Below are 24,923 nucleotides of genomic sequence, written 5' to 3' on the forward strand. Positions count from 1 at the left end.
CCAGTGGATGCATTTACATGGCATGTTAAGTCATAACTATACACATCCCATTTTAATGTTAAAACCTTTCCAGTATCTTTGTGGAGCTGGAAATGGAGCTTAAGATTTCCATCTCTCTTCTAGCTGAGTTTGCAAGATAAATGATCTTGTCTACCCAGTTTTCATACTGAAACTGCACATGCACCCAACAGGAAAGGTTTTAATTTCAGAATCTCTCTTGGATTTGAACCAGTGGTTTATATTAAACTTCGAAATGGTGAAATGCAAAACATCTCAAGACTGCTGCATCTAACAGTTCTTATTTCTTTGTGAAGTCCACCTGTTGGATATTGGGGCAAGCCTTCTGTTAATTGCCATCAGAAAGGTATATACATGCAGTATATATCTTTCATTGATAATTTTCATAGACCTCTATTCCACTGATTTTTTTCAGTTCCATTAAAAATCAATCACAACTTAGAGTAGTTAATTTTATAAATTAACAACAATGCTAAAAAATAAAACTGCTGTTCCCAATTATCTAAGGATGAAATTAATTTAAAACGAAACTTCACTTTTCTTGGAACTCAGTGGAATTTATTATCTTGTAAAAATAATCTCTTAGAACAGTTTAATTGGCTGGCTTCTCTCAAAATAAGTCCTTCAATTTCTGTTTCAAAACTATAATTTATCAGGATTCCCTGAAAAAAGGGTGTCCTCTAAACCAGGAGAAGTATATACTGTGGGTATATTATGAATTTACTTGCCTCAACTCTGTCCTTGGGTGTGGTTTTTTTTTTTACTTTAATCATCTCTGTGGCAATAAAATGCAATTTTCACACGTGGCTCCCCATTCTAAAGCAAAATAGAAACCAATTCTTGAGCCTAACCCATACTAGCCTTTAGAAGCATAGGGTTGGAAGAGTCCATTTAGACCCCTGAATCAATCTCCTGCTCAGTACAAGAATCCCAAATAAAGCATCCCAGGCAGATGGCTATCCACTTGAACATATTCAGTGAAAGGAGCACTTCGCAAGCTTTTTCACTCATTCAAGTGGAATCTTCCTGTATTTGAAATCTGTTTCATGTTCTTCCCTCTGAAATGAAAGAGAACAGATCTTAATTTTCTCATTCACCTTTTGGAGTAGCATATTGTATTCTCTGTCATCAAGTATGATGTCCAGAAGAGGACATAGTACTCAAAGTGGGATCTGACAACAGCAGAATAAAGTAGAAGGATTACTTATCACTAGGGTGGGGATTTCTATGACTTAAACATGTTAGAAATATGCAAGCATTTATGATCTTAAAACCATTTAAATATGACCAATTAAATAAAAAATATGACTTAAAGCAAAAATATGACTTTACAATTTTTCTGAAATTAGCACCCAATTTTTAAAAAGTTGTGCTTACATACAAACACACACACACAAATTAAAAGGTTTATATTTCTTCACTTCCAGTGCAGAAGTGCTAGTACTGAAGGAATCAAATGAACATTTTGAGAGTAAAATGGTCATCCCTGGTTTAGTTTTCATTAACAGCAGAATTGCATTGGATGATGGTCAAATTCTTTAACTATCCACTGCAAGGAAGCATAATTTGTGAAATAATACATAGCTACATCCAGCCAAGTCCCCCAATGTGTCACAACAGGTTTGGGAGGGACAGCCAAAGTAGGAGCAATTTCTTTGAACTTTTGTACTCAAAGTGGAGCTTTAATCAACATTTTTTTTCCATTCAAAATTATCTTATCTACCTCTGGATAGTTACTTTGAATCTCTTCAGCCACTCTGTGTAAACCATGTGCAAGACATGTGATATGGATCATTTGTGGATAAAGAAGTTTAAATCCCTTGCCTGCTTTAGTCATGTATGGAGTGGCATCTATTACAAAGAGAAGGATATTCCCCCTTTTTACACCATCTGGCCAGAGTACTTTCATAGAATCATCAAAGAGCATAGCAATAGTGGAATTGTTTACTTTTTGTAGAGTTTCACATGGTAGAAGAAATACTTCACCAGGCTTGTCACATTTCAGAGTGCCAATAATGTAACATTGGCTACATATCTTCTGTTTACATCACTTGTTTCATCTATTGAAACCCATATCTTATTGTTGTCAACAGCAGATCTTATCTTTTCTAACACATCTTCATAGCAGGCAGAGATGTAATTTTTCCTTACAGTTGATTCATTTGGAACCGGGTGACTGGTGTACTTCTCCAAAAAATGCCTGATTTCCTTAAGGGAATGTTTGAAGTAACCATCATTGTACAGAGGTCCTTACAAAATTCTGACTGGGTATTTAATGAACCTGCAGTTGAAGAAGAAGCTCTTTTGAAAAAGAGATGTTGCCTGTTTTCAGTGAAGGTAAATCTTGCTAAACAACTCTTGTGTTTCGCAGTGTCACAATGTTGTTGAATATTAAAATGATTTTGGGCTGATACCTTAACTTCACACAACTTACAAAACAAAATATCACCCTCACTACTGAAAATCTGCTCCCCAAATTCTTGAACAAGATGCTGTAATTTCACACTCACTGAACATCTACTTTTAGGCATGTTGAAATCAGATTGCAGCTCTCACATGACTCTACCACCTTGAATACACACACACCTGAGTTTGGGAGCAAATGAGAAAAAGAAAAAAAAAGCAAATTCTCACCTTTTTTTCAGGCCTGGTCAGGGGAGAAGCCTTTGTTCCCATCTCTCTCTCTCTCTCTCACACACACACCCCTCCCTGAGTTGGGGAGCGAATAAGAAAAAGAAAAAAAACAGGCAAATTCTCACTTTCTTTGCTGGCTCGAACTTGCTGGCTTATCAGGAGGGTTGACAATGATCAAAATATGACCAAAATATGACCAAAATATGACCAAAATATGATGTTTGTTACAAAATTAAGCAGAAATATGACACCTTTAAAAAGTCAAAATAATGGCTTTTCAGGCAAAATAAAAAGCATCCAATGCTCTAAAACCAGATTACTCTAAAACATGTTTTAACTTACTTATAAATTCAAATAAAGGTTCCAGAAAAAATATGACATGTCATAGAAATCCTCGCCCTACTTACCACAATTTTATTTATTTTATTTATCAAATTTTATCACGGCCCATCTCCCCCTCAAAGGAGGGGCTCTGGGCAGTTTACAATAAAACAGACTTAAAATTCAAACAATTATAAATACAATAAATACAATAAGAGTAAAAATGAGATAGAATCTAGATGGCTAAGAGTTCTCTATCAGTACGTGAGTATAACGGGCCCTTTTAAAATCATTCTAGGCTGCTAGCCATCCCCAGGAGTGGCTAGTCCCCTTCCCGTTCCAGGCCTGCTGGCAAAATGAGGTTTTGGTTTTTTTATGGAAGTCCAGGAGCGAGGGGGCCTGTCTCACCTCTGGGGGAAGAATGTTCTAAAGGGTGGGAGCTACTGTGGAGAAAGCACGCTTCCGAGACCCCGCCAGAGGGAATTCTTTTACGGATGGGGTCCGTAACATGCCCTCTCTGTATGACCGGGTGAGATGGATCAATGTGATGGGGATGAGACAGTCCCTCAGGTAACCTGATCCCATGCCATGTAGGGCCTTAAAGGTAACGACCAACACCTTGACTTGGGCCTGGAAGCAAACTGAAACCCAGTGCAGCTCACGCAGCAAGGTGTTACATGTGCAAACCTTGGAGTACCCAAGATTGCCTGCGTGGCTGTATTCTGGACAAATTGAAGCTTCCAAATATTCTTCAAGGGTAGCCCCATGTAGGGTGCATTACAGTAGTCTTTATGGGAGATGACCAGGGCTTGAGTGACCAAAGGGCCTCTCGGTCCAGGAAAGGGTGTAACTGGTGCACAACATGAAGTTGAGCAAAGGCCCTCCTGGCCATGACTGCCACCTGCTCTTCGAGCAGGGGTCGTGACTCCAAGAGAACCCCCAAGTTATGCACCAGGTCTGTCTGGGGCAGTGCAACCCCATCCAGAACTAAATTTCCCAGATACCAAGGAGCCATTAATCCACAGCCACTCCATCTTACCAGGGTTCAGTCAAAGCCTGTTGTTCCCCATCCAGGCCCCCACAGCCCCCAGGCACCTGGAGAGGGTGGTCACGGCATCACTTACTTCACCTAGGATGGAGATATTTAATTTAGTATCATCAGCATAGTTATGATACCTCATCCCGTGGTGATGGATGATCTCACCCAGCAGTTTCATGTAGATGTTAAAAAAGAGCAGCGAGAGTACTGAGCCCTGCAGCACCCCACAAAGAAGGGGCTAGAGGCTGGATCTCTCGCTCCCTATTAACACCAATTGGTGTTAATTTGGAAAGTATATTCTTTTGTTAATACATCTTGAAATTGTTTTTGCCTTTTTTTCCTGCAGTCATGTTGCACTGCAGTCATTTTCAGTTTACAATCAATTATTATTCCAGTATATTTTTCACAGATACCAATACCAAGGCAAGTATCACCCTTCATATACCTGTGCAGTTGATTTTTGTTTTCTAAGTGAAAAACTTAATACTTTCTGCTCTCTAGAGTATTAGCTATCCTGTCTAATTTTATAATCTGCTGATTTAATAATCATTCTCATCTTCCACAAAGTCATTAAAAAATATTGAAGAGAAGAGAACCCAGGATCAATCTTTTGTGCTATCCTACTTGATACCTCTCTCCAATTTTGTGATGAATACTGTACCCTTTAATCATCTATATATCCACTTAATAATCATGCCATCTCACCACAGTTAACTAGCTTGCTAATCAGCATATCGTCAGCTAGTTGTCATACATTTTGCTAAAATCATGATGCCTACAACATTCTACAATCTACTAAGGTAATACCCAGTCAACAAATGAGATAAGATTAGTCTATATAAAAAAGGTAGGATAAAAATGTAATAATAACAATAACAATAATAATTTGTTGTGTTGTAGTACCTCATTTCTATGAACTGATAAATCACCATAATTTCTTGTCAGCTAAAGTATGCACATTTGTTTCTCCACTTTTTTTTTTTCAAGAGCTGTTACCAGGTTGCATTTCTGCAAATATTTTTTAGTTTGTTTTCAGGCTGGGAGAAAAACATGCCATAAGCATTGTAGCTTAAAGTTGAGATGCCTGTCTAGTTATCTTTACTCTTCTTAGGATATCATCAATTGAAATATTTTGTTTGTTTTCTTTTCAGGCCCTCATATTAGCCAAGTATATGCTCCTACATAAAAGGAAAATTATTAGGGAATTCCCATCAAACTCCCCTGAAAAAACACATGCGACATTCCCTGTTCACTTGTTAAGTGTCAACTTTATACTTGGCATGACTGTCCGAACACTTAGCCCCTTATTCAGGAATTGCAGAAGGCTCATGGACAGGACTCAGGAAAATAAGGATCTGTATTGCAAAAAAGAGTGAATATATATATACTCTGTGTGTATAGTGTGTAGTATGTGTGTATGTGTGTGTGTGTGTGTATTTATATATATATATATAGTATATACTGTATACAGAAAATATATATACAGTTATGTGATTTGCTTTACAGCAGTACAGAAATTCTGTACAGCAGTACAGAAATTTAAATTCTAGACTTTTTCCTCCTGCCTTTCCAAGACAATGGATACTTGGCTGTTTCCTTGATTGCTTTGGAAACAGTGGACCTATGGACCTACTACATCAACATGGCAGTTCTCTTTAGTCTGGGAACTGCTGGTTTCTGCCGTATCAGCTTTGTTCTTTACACTCTTTGCTCTGGAGCCTGGCTGCCTTATGTTTATCTTACAGTGTCTGTTCAAAGCAGGCACTCAGTCAGTCACAGTGGGCAATCAGCAGCTCTCAAGATACTTCCATTGTAATCTGCAACTATTCAGAAAATGATTGTTTGACACTTCACAAATCTATACACAATCCTTCACAACCCATTTCCTTTTTTTCCTCCTGTTGAATTCCCTGATAAATTTGTGTTAACTCTTTTCTTTGCTTTCTCATTAAAGTTGGGACATTAGAACTTTGCTGTAAAAAACTTTCTAGGGTTCATACATATTTCTTTTTAAGCCCATTTGGTCATTTTTCTTATAGAATCATGATAGTATCACCTTTTCAGAGCTTCAACACATATTCACACCATTTTAAAACATTTTAAATAATTCTGAGGAATAATATGATCTAAACTTCTATAAAATATATTAAAACCTCCCTTGAATCTACAATTTGAAACTAGCATTATATTGATTTTTGAGGTATTACATGGAAATGCCAATCAATTAACCCTCCCTTAATTCAATTTCTGCCTGTTCATCTCACATGTTATATATATTTACTTACAAAATTATTTATGGGTACCCTTTTTGCTCTGAAGCAAAATTCTAAAATTTAAAAAGATCATTCTATTACAGAACAAGGTAAGCAGAGAGAAAAAAATGCCACTGAAAACATAATCCGACAATGGAATTACTCACATTTAAGAACATTCAAAAGCCAAACAGAAATATTTCAGCAGCTTGTCTAAAACTTAACAAAGATAGGTTACAGAGGGATAAGATATGACGACTAAAGGGAATAAAGATCAGGTGGTCAGGTAGAATAGTGGATTGGGAGAAAGAAGCTGCTCAGAAGGGCCAGCCTGGTGTGCTGTGCTTGAATTCAAGAGCAGCAGCAGCAGCAGCAGGAGGGGATTGATAGGAGAAGGAAGGTCCTGGGAAGTTCAGTAGGCAGGCTGGGACATAAGCCAAGTGGAAGGTGGGGGTGGGGGGAGATACAGTGGCCTTCTTTTACTCAGTCCATAAGACCCTTCCAGATTTTGTCTTGGCAGGAACAACAACAAAAACAACAAAAATGTTCCAGGTTTTGATTTGGCTGAATTAGAAAAGTCCAGCTGAACTACCAATCTATAATATGCCTGTTTCATATGTGAAACGAAGTGCATTTTCTGGTTTATGCACGCCTTTCTTTTCTTTGAGTGATGTCAAAAAAAGTAAGCTGAGTCACAATATTTATGCATATAGTTTCATTGATGAAGTCTAAAACTTACCAAGGAAGTCTTAGTAAATTCACTGGAATTTATTCACAAATAAGTGAGCATCCTTAAGCACCATTTTCTTTTTCCTGTGTAAATTGCATTTTACTGTGCATACGGGCATTTATTCTGTTTAAAAAACTTTCCTGTCTTGCAGTACTTGGAGCTTCGGTATAATAAATATATGCGTATTCTTGGAACAACGATGTTTATAACAGTAACGGCAAGTAGAAGCACCAAATGTTACTGATGATCTTTAAACTTTATTTAATGTATTATAAACATTAGTTTTTAAATGCTATGTTACTTATTTGCAGATAATATATAGACTTGGTATTAGATAAAGTGTGCTCTTGGTTTAGAATTAAAATGGCTTTTAATGAGTTAATTTATAAAGTGTCATATTTATAAGGAAAGAGGTCAGGCAAGCTCCATCCCTCCTGACTTTCCGGAAGTCCCTGAAGACTTGACTCTGCTGCTGTGCCTGGGGCGGGGAGGGGGGTGGTCATTCCTGGGGATGGCTGGCACTTTAGAGTGCTCCCCTCATCTTTATGATCTTTTGTAGCCATCTGGATTTTATTTATTTATTTATTTTTATGTTGTATTGTATTATATTTTATGCTTTATTATGATTACTGTTTTTAATGTTTAATTGATTAATTTGTTGTAAACTGCTCAAAGTCCCTCTTCGGGGAGAGATGGGTGGTAGTACAAATTTGAGAAATAAATAAATAAAAATAAGGAAAGACAGATTCCATATATGATCTCTCATGTATGAAAAGTATCGAAATGGGGCACTGAAGGCATATTGAAATTATGGCAATAGTTATTCAAAGGGACGCGGTGGCGCTGCGGGTTAAACCGCTGAGCTGTCGATCGGAAGGTCGGCGGTTCGAAACCGCGCGGCGGGGTGAGCTCCCGTTGCTCGTCCCAGCTTCTGCACACCAAGCAGTTCGAAAACATGCAAATGTGAGTAGATTAATTGGTACCGCTTCGGCGGGAAGGTAACGGCGTTCCGTGAGTCATGCTGGCCACATGACCCGGAAGTGTCTATGACAACGCCGGCTCCAAGGCTTTGAAACGGAGATGAGCACCGCCCCCTAGAGTCGGACACGACTGGACTTTACGTCAAGGGAAACCTTTACCTTTACCTTATCCTACTTGTTCCTAAGTCATAAGTTGGTTTCTTCTTCTTTTATTTGATCTGAACAGTTTGGACCACCCTATTAGAAGTCTTTCAGTACAGAGAATTTACTATAAGAAGTCAGATATAAAAATAAGAGGAAGGAAAAATACAATTCTGTGATGGGGTCTTACACCCTGGGTTTTCTTCTCACCTTACACTAAAATTATGCTGGTCAAAATTAAATTTTACTACAGTAAATTTACCTAATAGTAGTTCTTGTTTCATATTATATTCAGTATAAACTAACATAAAACAAATATTTCTGAGAACACCCATTTACTTACGCTTCTTTTTTGTTTTATTTTATTTCTGCAGATATTATACACTGGAATTGTTTTATATTCCCCATCACTGGCTTTGAATAAAGGTAATGTGAACATGTCCATACTAGGACATGAAGTGCTAATGCACAAAAAGCTGCATAAACTAGAGCTGCAACTTTATTGAGATTGGAACAAAAAAGGATATTTAATGATGAAAACATAGCATGTTATCTTTATATAACTACTTCAGGAAAGTCTGAATATGTCTAATTCACCTTATCCACAGACCTATTTATAATGCTAATACTTCTGATGGTAATTTTGTCTTTCTATTGATTTATTACAGAAAAACTTTTTCAAAAAAAAGTTTCCAATTTGTTCACTGTTTCATTGAATTTCATGTGAATTCATCATTCACATTTTATTTATTTATTTATTTGCTTGCTTGCTTGCTTACTTACAGGACTTATATGGTCACCTATCTCATATAAGGACTCTAGATAGCTCACAAGAATCTATAAATTCATAAAATTCACATTTTATGTGAAACGTTTCAGCTAAGTGAAAACAATTAAGTCATAAGTTGTGCTTTGTGATCAGTTCCCCCTGCCTTGCAATACTGTTACACCATATCATATTACAGTAAAATCTATTTATGGATTGCTGCATTTCAAGCTTAATATTACAGGTAGTCCTTGGTTAATGACCACTTGTTCAGTGACTGAAGTTACGATGGTGCTGAATGAGTGGCACTTACAACTGGTCCTCAAAGTTCCAGCTGTCCCAGAACCCCTGTGGTCATATGATTGTGAGCTGGGTGCTTGGCAACTGACTCACACGTATGATGGTTGCAGCGTCCTGCAGTCATGTGATCGCCATTTGTGACCTTCCCTGACGGCTTCCCACAAGCAAAGTCAATGGAGAAGCTGGCAGGAAAGGTTGTAAGTCGCCAATTTCACATGCTAGCAAAATAATGCTTCAGATCATCCAACACAGGTTAGAGCCCTACATGGAAAAAGAGATGCCAGATGTTCAATAGAAAAGGCTGAGGAACACAAGACATTATTGCCAATGCATGCTGGATAATTGAAAAAGCCAAAGAATACCAAAAAGAAGTCAGTATGTGCTTCATTGGTTATAGAAAAGTCTTTGTGTCAATCACATCAAACTGTGGAGTGTGCTCAGAAAAATGGGAATCCCAGAACATCTCATTGTCCTCATGATCAGGAAGTTCAGGAAGCAATAATCCGGACAGAACATAATGAAACAGATTGGCTCCAGGTTGGCAAAGGAGTGTGACAAGGCTGCATATGCTCCCCTTATTTATTAAACCTATATGCGGAATATGTCTTAAGGGAAGCTGGATTGGAAGAAGATGAGCATAGTTTTAAAATTGGAGGAGGAAACATTAACAACCTGCACTATGCTGATGACACTACCTTGATATCCAAAAATGGAAAGGATCTGCAAGCCCTAGTACCAAAAGTCAAAGAGCACATGAAAAAATGGGACTAAAATTAAAGAAGACCAAATTAATGACAATAGGTAGATCAACCAGCCTTTGAATTGACACTGAAGGTACTGAAGTGGTGGACAGCTTCTTTCTTTTAGGATCAACTATCAACAGTAAAGGAACAAACAGTCAAGAAATACACCGCAGACTAGCACTAGGTAGAGCAGCCATGAAGGCCTTGGAAAAGATATTTAAATGCTGTGATGTGTCTATGCCTGCAAAGATCAGAATCATCCAAGCCATGGTATTCCCTGTGACACTCTGTGGAAATGAAGGTTGAACTTTAAAGAAGCAGGATAGAAAGAGTATTGATGGTTTTGAACTTTGGTGTTGGAGAAGACTCCTGAGAATATTGTGGACAACCAAGAAAACAAATCGATGGATCATTGAACAAATTAATCCAGAGTTCTCACTTGAGACACACATGACCAGGCTATATTATCCTACTTCGAACACATTATATGAAGACACAGCTCTCTGGAAAAGGCTGTAATACTGGGAAAGGTAGAAGGAAAGAGAAGTGGATGACCAGCAGCAAGGTGGATAGACTCAGTTACAGAGGCAAAGACTGCACTGTTGGGAGGCATGAAAGAACAGGTTAGGGATAGATCATCATGGAGAAAATCTATGTGGTCACTAGGAGTCGAAAAAGACTTGATGGCACGTAATCAATCATAATCAAAATGCAGATTAACAGTGCTGGGAAAGATTAATTACGGTGTTTTTCTGATCCAGGGTTCCAGCAACTGAAAATGAATAGAATAAGACTAAGTAAAGATCCAGCAGAATATCTAAAAGTAAATATAAGAATTCTGACAGATCCTGAGATGGCAGTGATCTGCTACCAATAAGGGAAACTTTTAAAAAGAGATCAATAGCATAGGTTTGCTGAAGGTTTGATTCAAATTAACAGAAAATACAATACCCATAATTTATGCAGAGACATACAAATGATTGCAGAGCAAAGCAATGATTAAAATTAGCACTGCCTACCTAAACATTTATCTATTTCTACCCTAGAAGTGGGCCCTTAAATCAGGTGGACTTGCTTTTTGTTCCTAACTTTAATCTGGGGCTAAAGACCATAGCTTACTCCTTTCTCTTCACTCTGGCATACCCCTTCTTGCTTGCCTCCCTTTTCACAGAGATCTGTTTAGTCTCCCAAAATAACCAAATCTTCTGGGGAAGGAGGACTTGGGGGTGAATTTGCCTTTTGCTTACCTAGCAAAGCCTGCCTGAGAGAAAGATGCTCAAACTCAGCTCAAACACTGGCTGTCTGTGGGCTGTCTGTTAATGAATGTTGGGTGAGGTTTGCTTTATGGTTTTTCATATGTGCTTCTGATTATCTTTCCTTTAATTAATTTAAATATATTTCTTCTAAATGATCCTAGAATTATTTCAAAAACTATATATGTCTTTTTCTTTTCTCAGTTACAGGATTTCGGTTGTGGGGATCAGTAATTGCAACAGGATTAGTCTGCACCTTCTACTGCACAGTAGTATGTTAACAAATCTCTATAATACACGTTCTATAAATTATTAATAAAGCAATCCAAGTTAGATTTAATATATTACATGTTTTCCCTATTCTCTCACCTGGTAGTTTCAAATAGGCAAGTGGATGGAATTTCATGTTTACATTCTTAAACTAAGGAAATCCCATCTTTCTTAAGTGCTTTAGAGTTAAGTTGAAAAGCTTAACTCTATTCTATTTGAAGGGCTTGCCTTCTCATCATGTAAAAATTATATATATTAAATAATATACTTATTATTTAAAAACCATTATATAAGAACCAATCCATAGAAAAAATATTTTTTCTGTACTAATATTGTGATATAACATTACAGTGAAAGAAGAAAAAAGGTCCCCAAAAGAATATCACAAACAGAGCAACTCCTAATTGGTGTGTTTATGATACTGTGTTTTCAGAAAAGAGGCTGACATATTATTTAGAATAAGGATATTAATTTATTCATTGAAACAAACCAGAATACTACAATATAAATGAAATCTCAACTCTTTTAAATTTTCTTTTCCAGAGGCAAATGGATATACATATGATCTGTGCCAATAATTAGTGGGAAGTTTGTCTGCACAAAGGGAGAAAAGTTTGTCACTGAAGCACTTCCTTACCAGATTCTATATGCATATTTATATAGGCAGAACAGATCTTTTACTATACATTATGCCTGCTGTTTCCAAATAGGGTGGCCTAAGGGCAGTAGTCTGGGCAGATGTTTTCCAGTCTATACTGATGATAACTGGGTTTGTGGCAGTGCTTGCAAGGTCTGTGATCATTAAAGGAGGATTTGGTCCTATTCTAGATGATGCTTACGAGGGAGGAAGACTAAAAACTTGGGAGTAAGTATTGCTTGCGAAGTAATAAAAATGCAACTGATATTAAAAGTTTTTTAAAGTTTATGAAAAACAAGTAAGCAACTAATATGAGCCTAAATGGTTTCAAAATAGCAAATTAACAAGCTATTAACTAATAAACATTTTATATTTATATAACTGACTATGCTAGGCTGGTTTGCATTCATTTTTAAAGAATAGTCATTTATATTATATCTAGACAGAAATATTTTTTCACTTCTGAAGCTTAGGAGCTTACTGTCATCTCTTTAAAGTGACAGTTGAAGGCTTGTCTCTTTATCCAAACCTCCTGTATATGAATGTCAGATTAATATTTGGTCTTTCTGCTTAGTGGTAACCTTTTGTATTAGAAGAAATAGAAGACACTCTTGAATAACAGTGTAACACAGGAAGAAAAGCATCTATCTTGTTCAGACTCCCAGTATACCAGCAATAAAAAATAAAGTATTTGGGGTTTCTTGAAAAGAAGGCTTACTTACCAAGGTTTAAGCATTTTTTTTATCCTAGTAAGTTTAGAAAGGTTGACCAGGAGATGGGAATTTCTGTTAGATTCTATAAACCATAGCAACAGCATTTGCTTCTTTTGAAATTTGGAAAGGAAAATGTCTACACAAACAGTAGCACTAATGCCAAAGTGGCAATTAATGGTACAAAAATCCTAAATCCTTGCAACCACCTTTTCGAGATGTGACTGATTCAGATGACTCACACAGTATGTTGATGTAAGAAGTATGTCCCGTGGAATGCCGTTGTCACCATTTCAAGTTCCTTAAAGAAAACTTTCTCCCCCAGTAGTTTTCAGATCTGCATTATGTGTCTTGCATACGTGCCAAGATCAGAAATTAGCCTTCTGTGCAGCTCTTTCCACAAAGCCACAAGAAACATTTTTTTTTGCCAGTGCATAGACCTTCATCTTTCCCTGTTTGAGCCAACTAACATTTTCTCCAACTTGTGAATGGGAAAGTGAAAAATGACACCTAATCAGTGCTCCATCCTTTTCTTTATGGGGTGATGCATTTTATTTATTTATTTATTTGTCCAATTTATATTGCTGCCCATCTTGCAAAGCAAGTGATTTTGTACTACAGTAACATGTTATAGGCAAGTTGGAGCTCCTTCTAGATGATGGCCTTGGTCTGAAAACAAGAGAAGTGTCACCTATAAGGTGATTTATTTAATTATTTATACTTCCTATATTTCTACTGGGAAAAACACGAACGTTTGTTAAATCCAAAAGTCTGGTTTTTTTCCACTGAATTCTTGAGTTCTTTCAGTGAAAATATTTAAACTGTTTTCTTGTATCTTCTACTTAGCTTTAACCCAAATCCTTTGCAAAGGCATACTGTGTGGACTGTTCTTATTGGTGGCACTTTTGCTTGGCTTGGCACATATGCGACCAATCAAAGTCAAGTTCAACGATATTTTGCTTGCAGATCACAATGGGATGCCAAATGGTGAGTCTACATATTGTAAATGCATTGTTCCAATCCAAAAATCCTTGCAGTAGTAGGATATGTATATATAAGCATAGTGGTTCTCTTCTGCAGTGCAACATCTTGCTAAACAAAAAAATAGGATTTTCATGCCTTTTTCCACATATGGAACACCCTTGCTGAACTCATTAGTATTTGGCTTAATTTGTTATTTCTGAAGACTCTGACCTTATCTTACATAGTTGTTAAAAGTAGCAGTGAAGAATGGCTGTATGCTACCTTTTTGTGGTAGTAGGAATTACTATAAAAGGGAAGCACTAATACTTCACATTTTGCTTAAGATAAAAAGATTACAGCATAAAAACATAGCATGAGAGTACTTCTCTATGGTAATATAATTTTGTAAAGAAAGCTTTCTAATCTTCCAAACTTTTATACAATTTTGTTACAGTGCTCTATATCTGAATCTTGTGGGACTCTGGATAGTTCTGATTTTTGCATCACTGAATGGACTATCCATGTACTCAATATACAAGGATTGTGATCCATTGACAGCCGGAGTTGTATCAGCACCCGATCAGGTTTTGTATTCATTACAAATGAAATGTTTGTCATTTGAATTTATTCTATCTTTTCTCTGCATCTTCCATGTAAAAATGAAGGGTTAGGTTATTTTGGAAAAATTAACGTGTTTGGACCCCAAAAATGTACTTTTTTGTTCAGAATAGATAGATTTAAATCCATGATGGAAGAGAATGCTGTATTTCTGGAGTGGGGATAAATTTAAAATATACATATTTTGTGGAAGTAAAGAAAGAAGAAATTTGTGAAGTGTTTTCAGATGTATCTGATGCAATATACCACTATTAACATGAACTATCACTTCTCTCTGTTTGGTAGGTAAAACAAATTAGAGTTGCTTAAGAATCTGTTTTAGCATCTTAAGAATGCCTTCTAGGAACTGTGTTTCAAATAAACATTGACTTACCCTTGGCCTGAAATTTGAGAATACTCTTTTATACATGCATTTTACTTTTTGAATAACAGGCTATGATGCTGGCCAGGATGTTTCAGATTAGTTACAGCTATACGTAACTAATATACACATCTGTATTGGATGTCAAGGATCTTCTCACTATCTTTCATACCTCAATGAATTTATATATATATATATATATATTCAGAATTCAGAATTTTCAGCTTGCACTATCAGCAGCTGCACTAGGGAATATGTAGTATCTGCCTTAGTTCAGATCATTGTCCAGCTATTAATTTCCAAGGACAATTTTAAATGTTTATGGGCCCAATTTATCTTAGAAATACTTTTTTCTTTAGTCTGAGGAATACAAACTCTCCTGGTCTTATGCTGGTAGGCCAGAAGAGATTCAGGAGCAGCTTCTATTTTTCCTTTCTTTCCATTTGTTTCCTTTTTAAAGTGTTTACCTACCATTGATGTCAATGGAATGGAAATGAGCTTGATCAGTTCCAGGGCTGATGTAGGTCACACTCAATTCTGGGGGTATGGAAATGTATGGATATAAATCCATATCTTCTAACATACCAATGGAACAACCCTTAGTCCATCTGTTTTTGAATAGTATTTAACATTGTATTGATGTCAGGTTTCAGTAGCATGGTGAGTCTGGGGGTGGCTGCTGTGGGGTAGGTGAGGCTGCACAAGGGTGTGTGTCTGGCTGGCAACAGGCAGTGTGAGCTCAGAAAGGCAGGGAAAATGTCTATGAGGGTGTGCAGCTGGCCAGTGAGGCATGGTATGAGTGCAGCAGGGCTGGAGGAGGGTGCATGAGGGTGTGTGAGTAGCTGGTGGGGCACAAGCACAGCGGGGCTGGGAGAGGATACGTGAAGGTGTGCGAGTGGCTGGTGAGGTGTGGTATGAGCACAGGGAGGCTGGGGGAGGATGCTTGAGGATGCAAGCAACCCCAGAGCTATGGTGTGGCAAGAAGCCCCAGAGCCGTGGTGCAGCAAAAAGACCCAGAGCCACAGCACCTCCCCATGTGTGTCCAGGATGGTGAGCTCAGCGGAGGGTAGGCAGGACAATGAAGACAGTAAAGGTCAACTGGGGGTTGATGGGTTGGTAGTAAATGCGGGCTGGCTTGAATCTTTATCATATGACTACAGGGGCGCTGCAACGGTCATAAGTTCAAGGACCGGTCGCAGGTCTGTTTTTTAAGTGCCATCATAACAGTTGCTGAATGAATTTACATTAAGCAAGGGCTACCTGTAAGCTGTATATGCTGCATATTCTCCAAGTTTAAATTCCCAATCTTTCTTCCAGTGCTGGACAAAGTTTATCATTGCAGCTGTGAGCATATATGTCAGTAAATTGTGGTGTTTCTTGTTAATGCAATCTGGGATTATACCTAGTTAAAAAAAAATTGTCATTTCATTCCAGATTTAATTTCCAAAGTTCTCTGGATGGTACTATGTATGTCTTTCCAATACTTTTGAGGTTTTTTTACATGCCCACCACATGTGGTAAAATGTTGCTCCTGTTTCATGTTATTTCCAACATTTGTTATTGTATGATTTGTCTATCTTGAAAATTATTTTTATAAGAATTTTATTAAGTTTCAAACAAAGATAAAAGCTACAGAGAAACAAAAAATTACAAAGAAAAAAGAGAAAAAACTAAAAAAGTGTAGAAACACAAGAGAAATTTTTTTTCCAAGTTACAAAAAGAGGTGACTTCTGACTTTTAACAGCAAGGATATAGAATCCTTCACTATTTATTAAACCAAATTCACATTATTTCTATAAATCATTCCATTGGCACATCGTAAAAATCACTAAAAACAGTTACTCCCTCCCCTTATATTAAAAGGAAAAAAATTATATAAACCTCCTAATCAACACCCAGATAACATTTATTTTATTATTTCCTTCCTACTACTTGCTGGGGAAGGTGACGACTGGGGAAGGCAATGGCAAACCACCCTGCTATTGTCTGCCGAGAAAATGTCGCGAAAGCAGCATCCCCCCAAAGGGTCAGACATAACTTGGTGCTTGCACAGGGGACCTTTCACCTTTTCACTCTTCTATACATTTCTGTCTACTATAATAAAGATCAAACTAAAAAACATACAAATTGTCTGCCATTGTACTTGATAATACAACAATTTTAATAATCTTAATCATATTAAAGACTTTGTGTTTCTAGGTGCAAAGACTACTGCAGATGCTGACTGCAGCCAGGAAATCAGAGAAGTTTAATCCTTGGGAGAAGAGCAATGACAAATCTTGATAAAATAGTTAAGAGCAGAGACATCACACTGACAACAAAGGTCCGCATAGTTAAAGCAATGGTATTCCCCGTAGTAACATATGGCTGCGAGAGCTGGACCATAAGGAAGGCTGAGAGAAGCAAGATAGATGCTTTTGAACTTTGATGTTGGAGGAATATTCTGAGAGTGCCTTGGACTGCAAGAAGATCCAACCAGTCCATCCTCCAGGAAATAAAGCCAGACTGCTCACTTGAGGGAATGATATTAAAGGCAAAACTGAAATACTTTGGCCACATAATGAGAAGACAGGACATCCTGGAGAAGGTGCTGATACTAGGGAAAGTGGAAGGCAAAAGGAAGAGGGGCTGACAAAGGGCAAGATGGATAGATGATATTCTAGAGGTGATGGACTCGTCCTTGGGGGAGCTGGGGGAGCTGACGACTGACAGGAAGCTCTGGCGTGGGCTGATCCATGAAGTCACGAAGAGTCGGAAGTGACTGAACAAATAAACAACAAAATCATATTAAATCCAAAAACATCCAAATAGATATTTATTTTTTATTATACCTTAATAATCTTAATCCAAATTGTTAAAGATAAATGAAATCAGCCAAACCCTAAAAGCAATCCAGATAAATATTCTTTAACTCTTATCCCATTTCAAAATAAACCAGAGCATTTACATATCCCTACAATGTGCACAGAGCTTTTCTCTTGAAAAAGTCAAACAGCCCATCTGCCCCCCTCAAAAACTCTGACATCTCTTCAGGAAACCTTCCATACATGATACTCTCTTCTTTTCCATGGTGTTCCACCAGAAGATCAATTTCACTTGTGACTTGCAACTCACTCTCTCCCTTAAATTTCTCCAACTTGACTACCCGATCTTCATCCAGCTATTCAACAGAAATCCTGATCTCATTCTTAGAAGAAACATTTCTGTCACTATTAAATTCCTCAGCTTCATCCCCAACATCCCAAACCAGATGACACATTTTAGAGCTCATATTTTCCACAATGTCCTGAATGCCTTGCATAAAAACTTGGTAGGAGTCAGAAAGAATCTATTTAAAATCTTGGTGGAAGTCAGAGAAAGTCTGTTTAAAATCCTCCATGTCTCACACAGTAGATTATGGAGCCTCCTAGGAGCTTAACCAGCAAAAGTCAAAGATCTGAAAGAATTCCGGAATGTCTTTACAAAAGTGAAAGTGAGATATGCAGAAAACTGAAAGTTCAGAACAGCCGATTCAACATGTAGGAAAATGCTAATATCTTCAAATTTAGTACAAAAATAACAACAGGGAGTCAATTATTTACTCTCAATCCTCCTTAATGTTTAGAGAGAAAACAAAGTTCAAAACTTAAAAAGGATTTTTAAAAATTGATCCCAAAAATAATGATAAGCACCAAGAGAGCCCGCTTCTCCTTGCTGTAGAAAACCTTTCTTAGGGTATGTGTACTTAAAAGAAAAATAAATTGGGTGATTTAGAAATGGGGTGGCCGGTCTTGGTGTCCCTTTAAGGCTATAGTGTGGTTTGGAAAGTGATGACATCCCTGCCTCTTGGCTAGCTCTACCAATTGAGTGCAAACGCTGTTTGTGATCTTCTGGCTGCAAGCAGCTGTCTGAAGGACAGATGGGGTGATTCCAGGTGTTTCACTTTTTTCGGAAAAACATCCTGGGCTTCAGGAAAAACCTGCCTGAGCTTGAAAAAACTGCCGTGTTGTCAGTTCTGCCTGCTGAGCATGAGGGCATGGATGTTCAGTCCACCATGTCCCCACCAGAAGTTGTCTATCTTGGAAATTATTGACAGATTTGGATACCAACTGTAAAACATTTTATACCAGTTTTAGAGTTGGATGGAGTTGAAATAATCACTGAGGAAGGCTCCATCATAAGAACAAAGCAGAAAAACTATGTTGTTAGGACATGTTTATGCCACATTTATGTCATGGGAAAAGGCTTTTAGTGTGCTTAATTGTAAATCAGGCATTGCATGCTATGCAAGAACAGACTGAGAATAAAGTCACATATTTGGGGAAAACAAATTGTTGAAAGGCAGCTTGTTAGTGAAGATTATCTGTTTGTCCAAAAAGATTGTATCTTTTATTTCTGGTGTGACTGGCTTCCCTTTTTTTAAAAAATCAACCATTCTCTCCTCCTAGCCACGTCTCCGGACCTCGTCACCTCAGATGATCTCCCTACTTTGTCTGCCGACTGTCCTCTTCAGAATCTTGTCTCTGCTTCTTCTCCTGCTCCTGACCTTGCTGCCGAGCCACTGCTGTCCTTGGAGTCTCTCTCTGCCAAAGCAGCAGAGACAAGATCCTGAAGAGGAGAGTCGGCAGACAAGGTAGGGAGATTGTCTGAGGCGACGAGGTCCGGAGACGCGGCTGGGAGGAGAGAACGGTTGTCACCGACAACCCGTTCTCGGTGAGGGCACCTTTTAAGCGCTTGACTTTCCCGCCATTTGCGACGAGGAGCCAATCGCCTTTCGAGCTCTAGAGCTCTCTTTGCTGCCCTTCACTGTCGAGCGCTGATTGGCTGCTGAGTCTCTTCCTCAGAGACTCCACCAATCAGTGCCTCCTGCTCCCAACCTTGCTGCTGAGACGCTGCTGTCCTTGGAGTCTCTCTCTGCTGCGCCTCCTGCTCCTGAACTTGCCGCTGAGCTGCCGCTGTCTCTGAAGTCTCTCTCTGCCACGCTTCCTGTTTCCTGATCTTGCTGTTGGCTGCCACTTGTTCTGAAGCCCTCAGCTGCCACGCCTCCTGTCTCTTGCCTTTTGCTGTGCTGCTTGCTGTCACTGGTCCTTGGATTATTCTCCTCAGCTGAATAGAGTAACCTCTTCTTTTGCTGAGCTGCTGCATTGCTGCTGCCTTCATAGTTGCTGACTGTCCCAGATTTAGTTGCCTCTGCTCCTTGCCTTGCTGCTGAGTTAGTCAGTTATTGAGTATAAATTACTTCTGTCTTGTTGTGGTGACTTCATCCAATCAGTCCCGCCTTGTCGTTGCGTTGCTTTTGTGCAAGACAGTTCCTGTTCAGCTGCTTTGATCATTCTGCCACTGCTTGACAGTCCTTGTGTCCAGCTTTATTGATTGAATCCAGTTCATTCTCATTAACCATTGCAGTTGTTTATTAATTTGTAATAATAAATCTATTGTCACCTCTTCCTTGTCTGGTTTAGTTATCAGAACAAAAAGTTTCTAAATCTAAATTAAAGAATATAAATAATAATTCTCTAATGTTACAAAACGTCATAAAATCTATGACAAAGGAGAATATCTTGTGTCCTTTTTTGCTTAGTAGATAAGATTTCCTTTTCAAAAAAGATAAATTACACTGCTTTTGAATCCAATCTTTAGTATCAGAAATAATACTACTCTTCCAATTTTTCAAAATAATTCTATTAGCGATACCCCAGGCTTGTTATATGTTCTTACCAAAATACTGAATCACTTGTATTATTTTGGCAATGAAACAGAATATTAAATAAAATTACCAAAATATATAAAAATAATGTACAGGTAGTCCTTGCTTAACGATCGCAATTGGGACTGGAATTTAGGTCACTAAGCAATGCAGTCGCTAAGTGAATCCAGACCTGATTTCACAACAATTTTTCTGGCGGTCGTTAAGCAAATCACATGGTTGTTAAGAGAACCATGTGGTCATTAAGCAATCATGTGATTTCCTATTGATTTTGCTTATCAGAAGTCAGCTGGGAAGGTCAAAAATGATGATCAGTAAATGTGTGACAGTTGCCAAGTACCCAGATCTCACTCACATGACCGCAGGGATGCTGCAATGGTTGTAAGTGCAAGGAACAATCGCAAGTTGGTTTTTTCAGCGCTGTCATAACTCCAGATGGTTGCTAAACAAATGGTTGTTAAGCGAAGACTACCTGTATATTTAAAACCTGCCAATGCGATTCCAGTAATATCACTAGATTACTTAATAAAAATTGTGAAGAGTTCCAGAATTAAGTAAAAAAGCAAAGGAGAAAGTGGGCAGTCCTCATGGGTGCCCCACTGTAATTCAAATCATTGAAATAGTTCGGTTTCTTATAACTCTTGCTAGGGTTGGTGATAATAAATTTCCATCCATTTTATAAAATAAACAAGAGCCCATATCTGCTCATCATTTTTGTAAGAAAATTAATCTGTGCCCTAACAACACTGGCTTACATAGCAAATTAATAAACAGCTGAACTCATATAAAAAAGCAGGCGACTGCCATCTGCAAAAGGCTTTGTATGGAGCACACAGTATGCACTTGGAAGGAAAAGATAGCATTTCATTTTGTTAGTTTTTTTTACAGGTTATTGAAATACAAATTCTACTCTGGGCTTCCATAGCTATATCAGAAATGTTACAGTCAAATATATTCTGGAACTCTGTGGAAGTTCATCTACTTTGTTCTTAATGGTATTGATAATCTTTGAAATTATAATCTTACTCTGTCAGTAAGGATGGCAGTTCTAGATTGATAGTTGTATAACTAATAGACAACTATAAACTTAATTTTTTTCATACTTTCTATACTTACTAAATTAAAATACATGCTAATTTCTCTTCATATAAATGTATCTGAAGTCAAGTAAAATTGGTTAAATAGAGCAAAGATAGGTAATGTGATCCCAGACAGATCTTTGACTACAGAATCCTGTAATTCCTGAGGAAGGGAATTACATTGGCCAAATATGAAATTTACTTATATTGCAGTTTGCATTTGAAGAATTACTGTGGTTGAGACGCAGTACAGAGGAAGTTATTTTCATGATCAGTTAGATAATTCTTTTTAAAACATGTTAATGGAGCCAGAGACATCTTCATCAAGATTTCATCTGAATGATGTAACATGCATTGAGATGTCATGATGCCAGTTCCACCCCTTATGCAGCTTTGTAATACACATACAAAAGAAGCAGAGTTTATATAGATTAACAAAAACATTAGCAAATAGAGGATATGTGCTTGCATAAGTCATAATCGTTGAGTGTTCTGATGATGGAGCTGAAGTTAAAAATATTTGAAGATTGATTTTCAATGATAAATTGTAAAGGGCAAAATAAAAATGCAAGTTTAATATTTGTTAATTGTGATTTTTTTTAGCTCATGCCATATTTTGTTCTGGATATTCTGGAAGATAGTCCAGGAGTGCCAGGACTTTTTGTGGCTGGGACCTACAGTGCTTCATTAAGGTAAGCTTTAAGTGTGACATTATAAATCAAGATTATGTTCTGAGTAGGAAGGTAGTGATCTGAAAGTGGGGGATCTACCATACTGTAATAATTAGATCACTGTCTGCTGAGCTTTCAGTAGTCTTTTGCATCTGCAAGGATGGGAAACTAATTAGAATAGTCCACTCACAGAGCTAATGGATCCTAGTGGTTTCTGAGGATTGAAATTCCTGCTGAAGCTTTGGTCATTCTCTGGAACATAGATTTGACTTGGGCATCAACACATTTGTCTATGAATGCCTTTCTTCCTTAGTAGAGCCAAACTAGTTCTGGAATATAGCTTGGTTGAAAGCATAAAGCAGTCAGGACAGTTATTGGAACACAAATTGCTCATATTTGTGACAACCTGAATACTGCTTTTGATACAGTATATATTGAGATATTTAATACACTGTTTAATCCAACTGTATGGGAGCACTTTCAGTTTATGAGGTCGGAGGATATGGACAAGAGACTTGTAGCTGTACAATCTACTGCATGCTGTCTTGACTCCTGCTCATCTTGGCCTAACATGAGCTAGCCATGCAGTGAAAGTGGTAGACATATCTTTTTGGGTTGGAGTAGTGCCACTGGCTTTAAAGAAGGTAGTGGCCCATCCACTCTTGAAAAAAACAATGAAGCACTGTAGGTCCCAGCCACAAAAAGTCCTGGCACTCCTGGATAATCTTCCAAAATATCCAGTACAAAATACGGCATGAACTAAAAAAAAATCACGATTAAGAAATATTTAACTTGTATTTTATTTTGTTCTTCATAAATGAAAATCAAACTTCAAATAGTTTTAACTTCAGCTATGTCATCAGAGCATTCAACACTTAAGATTTGTGCATATATAGACACAAACACAAACACCTGTTATCTTCTATTTGCTAATCTAGTTGTTAATCTACACAAACTCTGCTTGTTACCCAGTGATTTTCTTAACTACTGGCATCCACAATACACATTTTTAGGGAAAGGTGTTTCAAAGGATGATGTATATGCAGCTGAAGATTTTTTTCTGAAGGTATCAGTTATCTCAAACATTTTTAATCTGGCTTCAGACTAAATTTGGGAAAGAATCAGCTATAGTCGTTTTGCCAAATAAATTTCTGTGGGAAAAGTACAAAGGGAATGTGGCTGTTTATCCTGCTGGATCTCTGATGCCTTTGATAACAGTATTCTCCTGGACTGTTTTTATGAGGTGAAGGTTGGGACACTGTTTACAGTGGATCTGTAGGGATGGTCTCAGAGGGTAGTACCTCCACAATTAGGCACCTCTTTTGTAGGTTACCACAAGATACTATTTTGTCTATGGGGCTCTTCATGAAACTATTGGGAGTATGTGTCACAGATTAGATTAGATCCCAAAGAGGAAGATGATTTATAACATAGATTTGATATAAATTCATTAGAATATATTGGGATCAAATTCAGTGTGAGGAATATAGAATGAAATACTATGCAGAAGATATATTACTAACAGAGTTGATGAAAGTAAGATTTTGGCTGCCTTTCCAGATACATAATTAATGTAGGTTTTACATTACATTTACAGTTAATGTAAAAAGAAAACTAAGATAATAACAAGGCATTTAACTTCTGAAGAAAAAGGCTTTGTGAAAAAACAGGCTGGCTATGAGATAACAAAAGATCCAGTAAAATAGATAGAACTCTATTTGACAGGATGTAATAAACATACATTTCAAAACAATTATAACAAATTATGGAAAGGTATAAAACAAGATTTTGAAAGGTGGAAACATTTAAAACTTTCTTGTCTAGGTCATATCACAACAATAAAAATGAATAGGTGAACTTCTTATTTCAAATGGCACCAATTCCAATTTCAGAAAAAAATTTGCAGGACTGGCAAAGAATAATTGATAGATTTATATGGAGTGGGGAAAAAACCAAGGGTAGGATTCAAAATTTTTCAAGACAGAAAAGAAAGAGGCAAACTAGCATTTCCTAATCTTAGATTGTATTATAGAACAAGTTGTCTATTATGGATATGGTAACAGAATGGATAACATTTCCCAGTAGCAGAACATCAATTATAGAAGGAGCAGGCATAGCTAATGGCCTTCATGGGTATCTATAGTTTAAAGAAACAAAAGAAGAAAAGTATCTGAAGGGACATATTATAAGACAAAATTTGTTAAAAATCTTGGACCTTTTAAAAGCAAGGATAAATCTGTTGATCTCACCATTAGCATCATCATCAAATGCTGAAAAAGCTGGAAGTGTTATAACAAAGAAGGGGCATTCTATTGTTGTGAGAAATCTGGGATGAACAACCTTATTTACAGCTCTAAGGTCCTGAACCAATCTCCAGGAAGGGGGATCAGAACCAGGTTCCCTCACCAGCAAAATCAGGGATTTTGTTGTTTATTCGTTTAGTCGCTTCCGACTCTTCGTGACTTCATGGACCAGCCCACGCCAGAGCTTCCTGTCGGTCGTCAACACCCCCAGTTCCCCCAGGGACGAGTCCGTCACCTCTAGAATATCATCCATCCATCTTGCCCTTGGTCGGCCCCTCTTCCTTTTGCCTTCCACTCTCCCTAGCATCAGCATCTTCTCCAGGGTGTCCTGTCTTCTCATTATGTGGCCAAAGTATTTCAGTTTTGCCTTTAATATCATTCCCTCAAGTGAGCAGTCTGGCTTTATTTCCTGGAAGATGGACTGGTTTGATCTTCTTGCAGTCCAAGG

At 37.6% G+C, this 24,923-nt stretch overlaps 1 protein-coding gene across 1 annotated transcript in view; it reads left to right on the plus strand.

The window, feature by feature from the left end:
- LOC134501484 (sodium-coupled monocarboxylate transporter 1-like) overlaps positions 1 to 24,923 on the plus strand; it is a 45,339-nt gene that overhangs the window by 436 nt on the left and 19,980 nt on the right. The window contains exons 2-8 of the mRNA XM_063309327.1: positions 7,146 to 7,211; positions 8,490 to 8,541; positions 11,382 to 11,449; positions 12,158 to 12,312; positions 13,641 to 13,781; positions 14,212 to 14,341; positions 22,105 to 22,193. Coding sequence (XP_063165397.1) covers positions 7,146 to 7,211; positions 8,490 to 8,541; positions 11,382 to 11,449; positions 12,158 to 12,312; positions 13,641 to 13,781; positions 14,212 to 14,341; positions 22,105 to 22,193 — 701 coding nt within the window. The remainder of the gene's footprint in view (positions 1 to 7,145; positions 7,212 to 8,489; positions 8,542 to 11,381; positions 11,450 to 12,157; positions 12,313 to 13,640; positions 13,782 to 14,211; positions 14,342 to 22,104; positions 22,194 to 24,923) is intronic.

Source organism: Candoia aspera, chromosome 7, assembly GCF_035149785.1.
Source record: "Candoia aspera isolate rCanAsp1 chromosome 7, rCanAsp1.hap2, whole genome shotgun sequence".
Classification (NCBI taxonomy): domain Eukaryota; kingdom Metazoa; phylum Chordata; class Lepidosauria; order Squamata; family Boidae; genus Candoia; species Candoia aspera.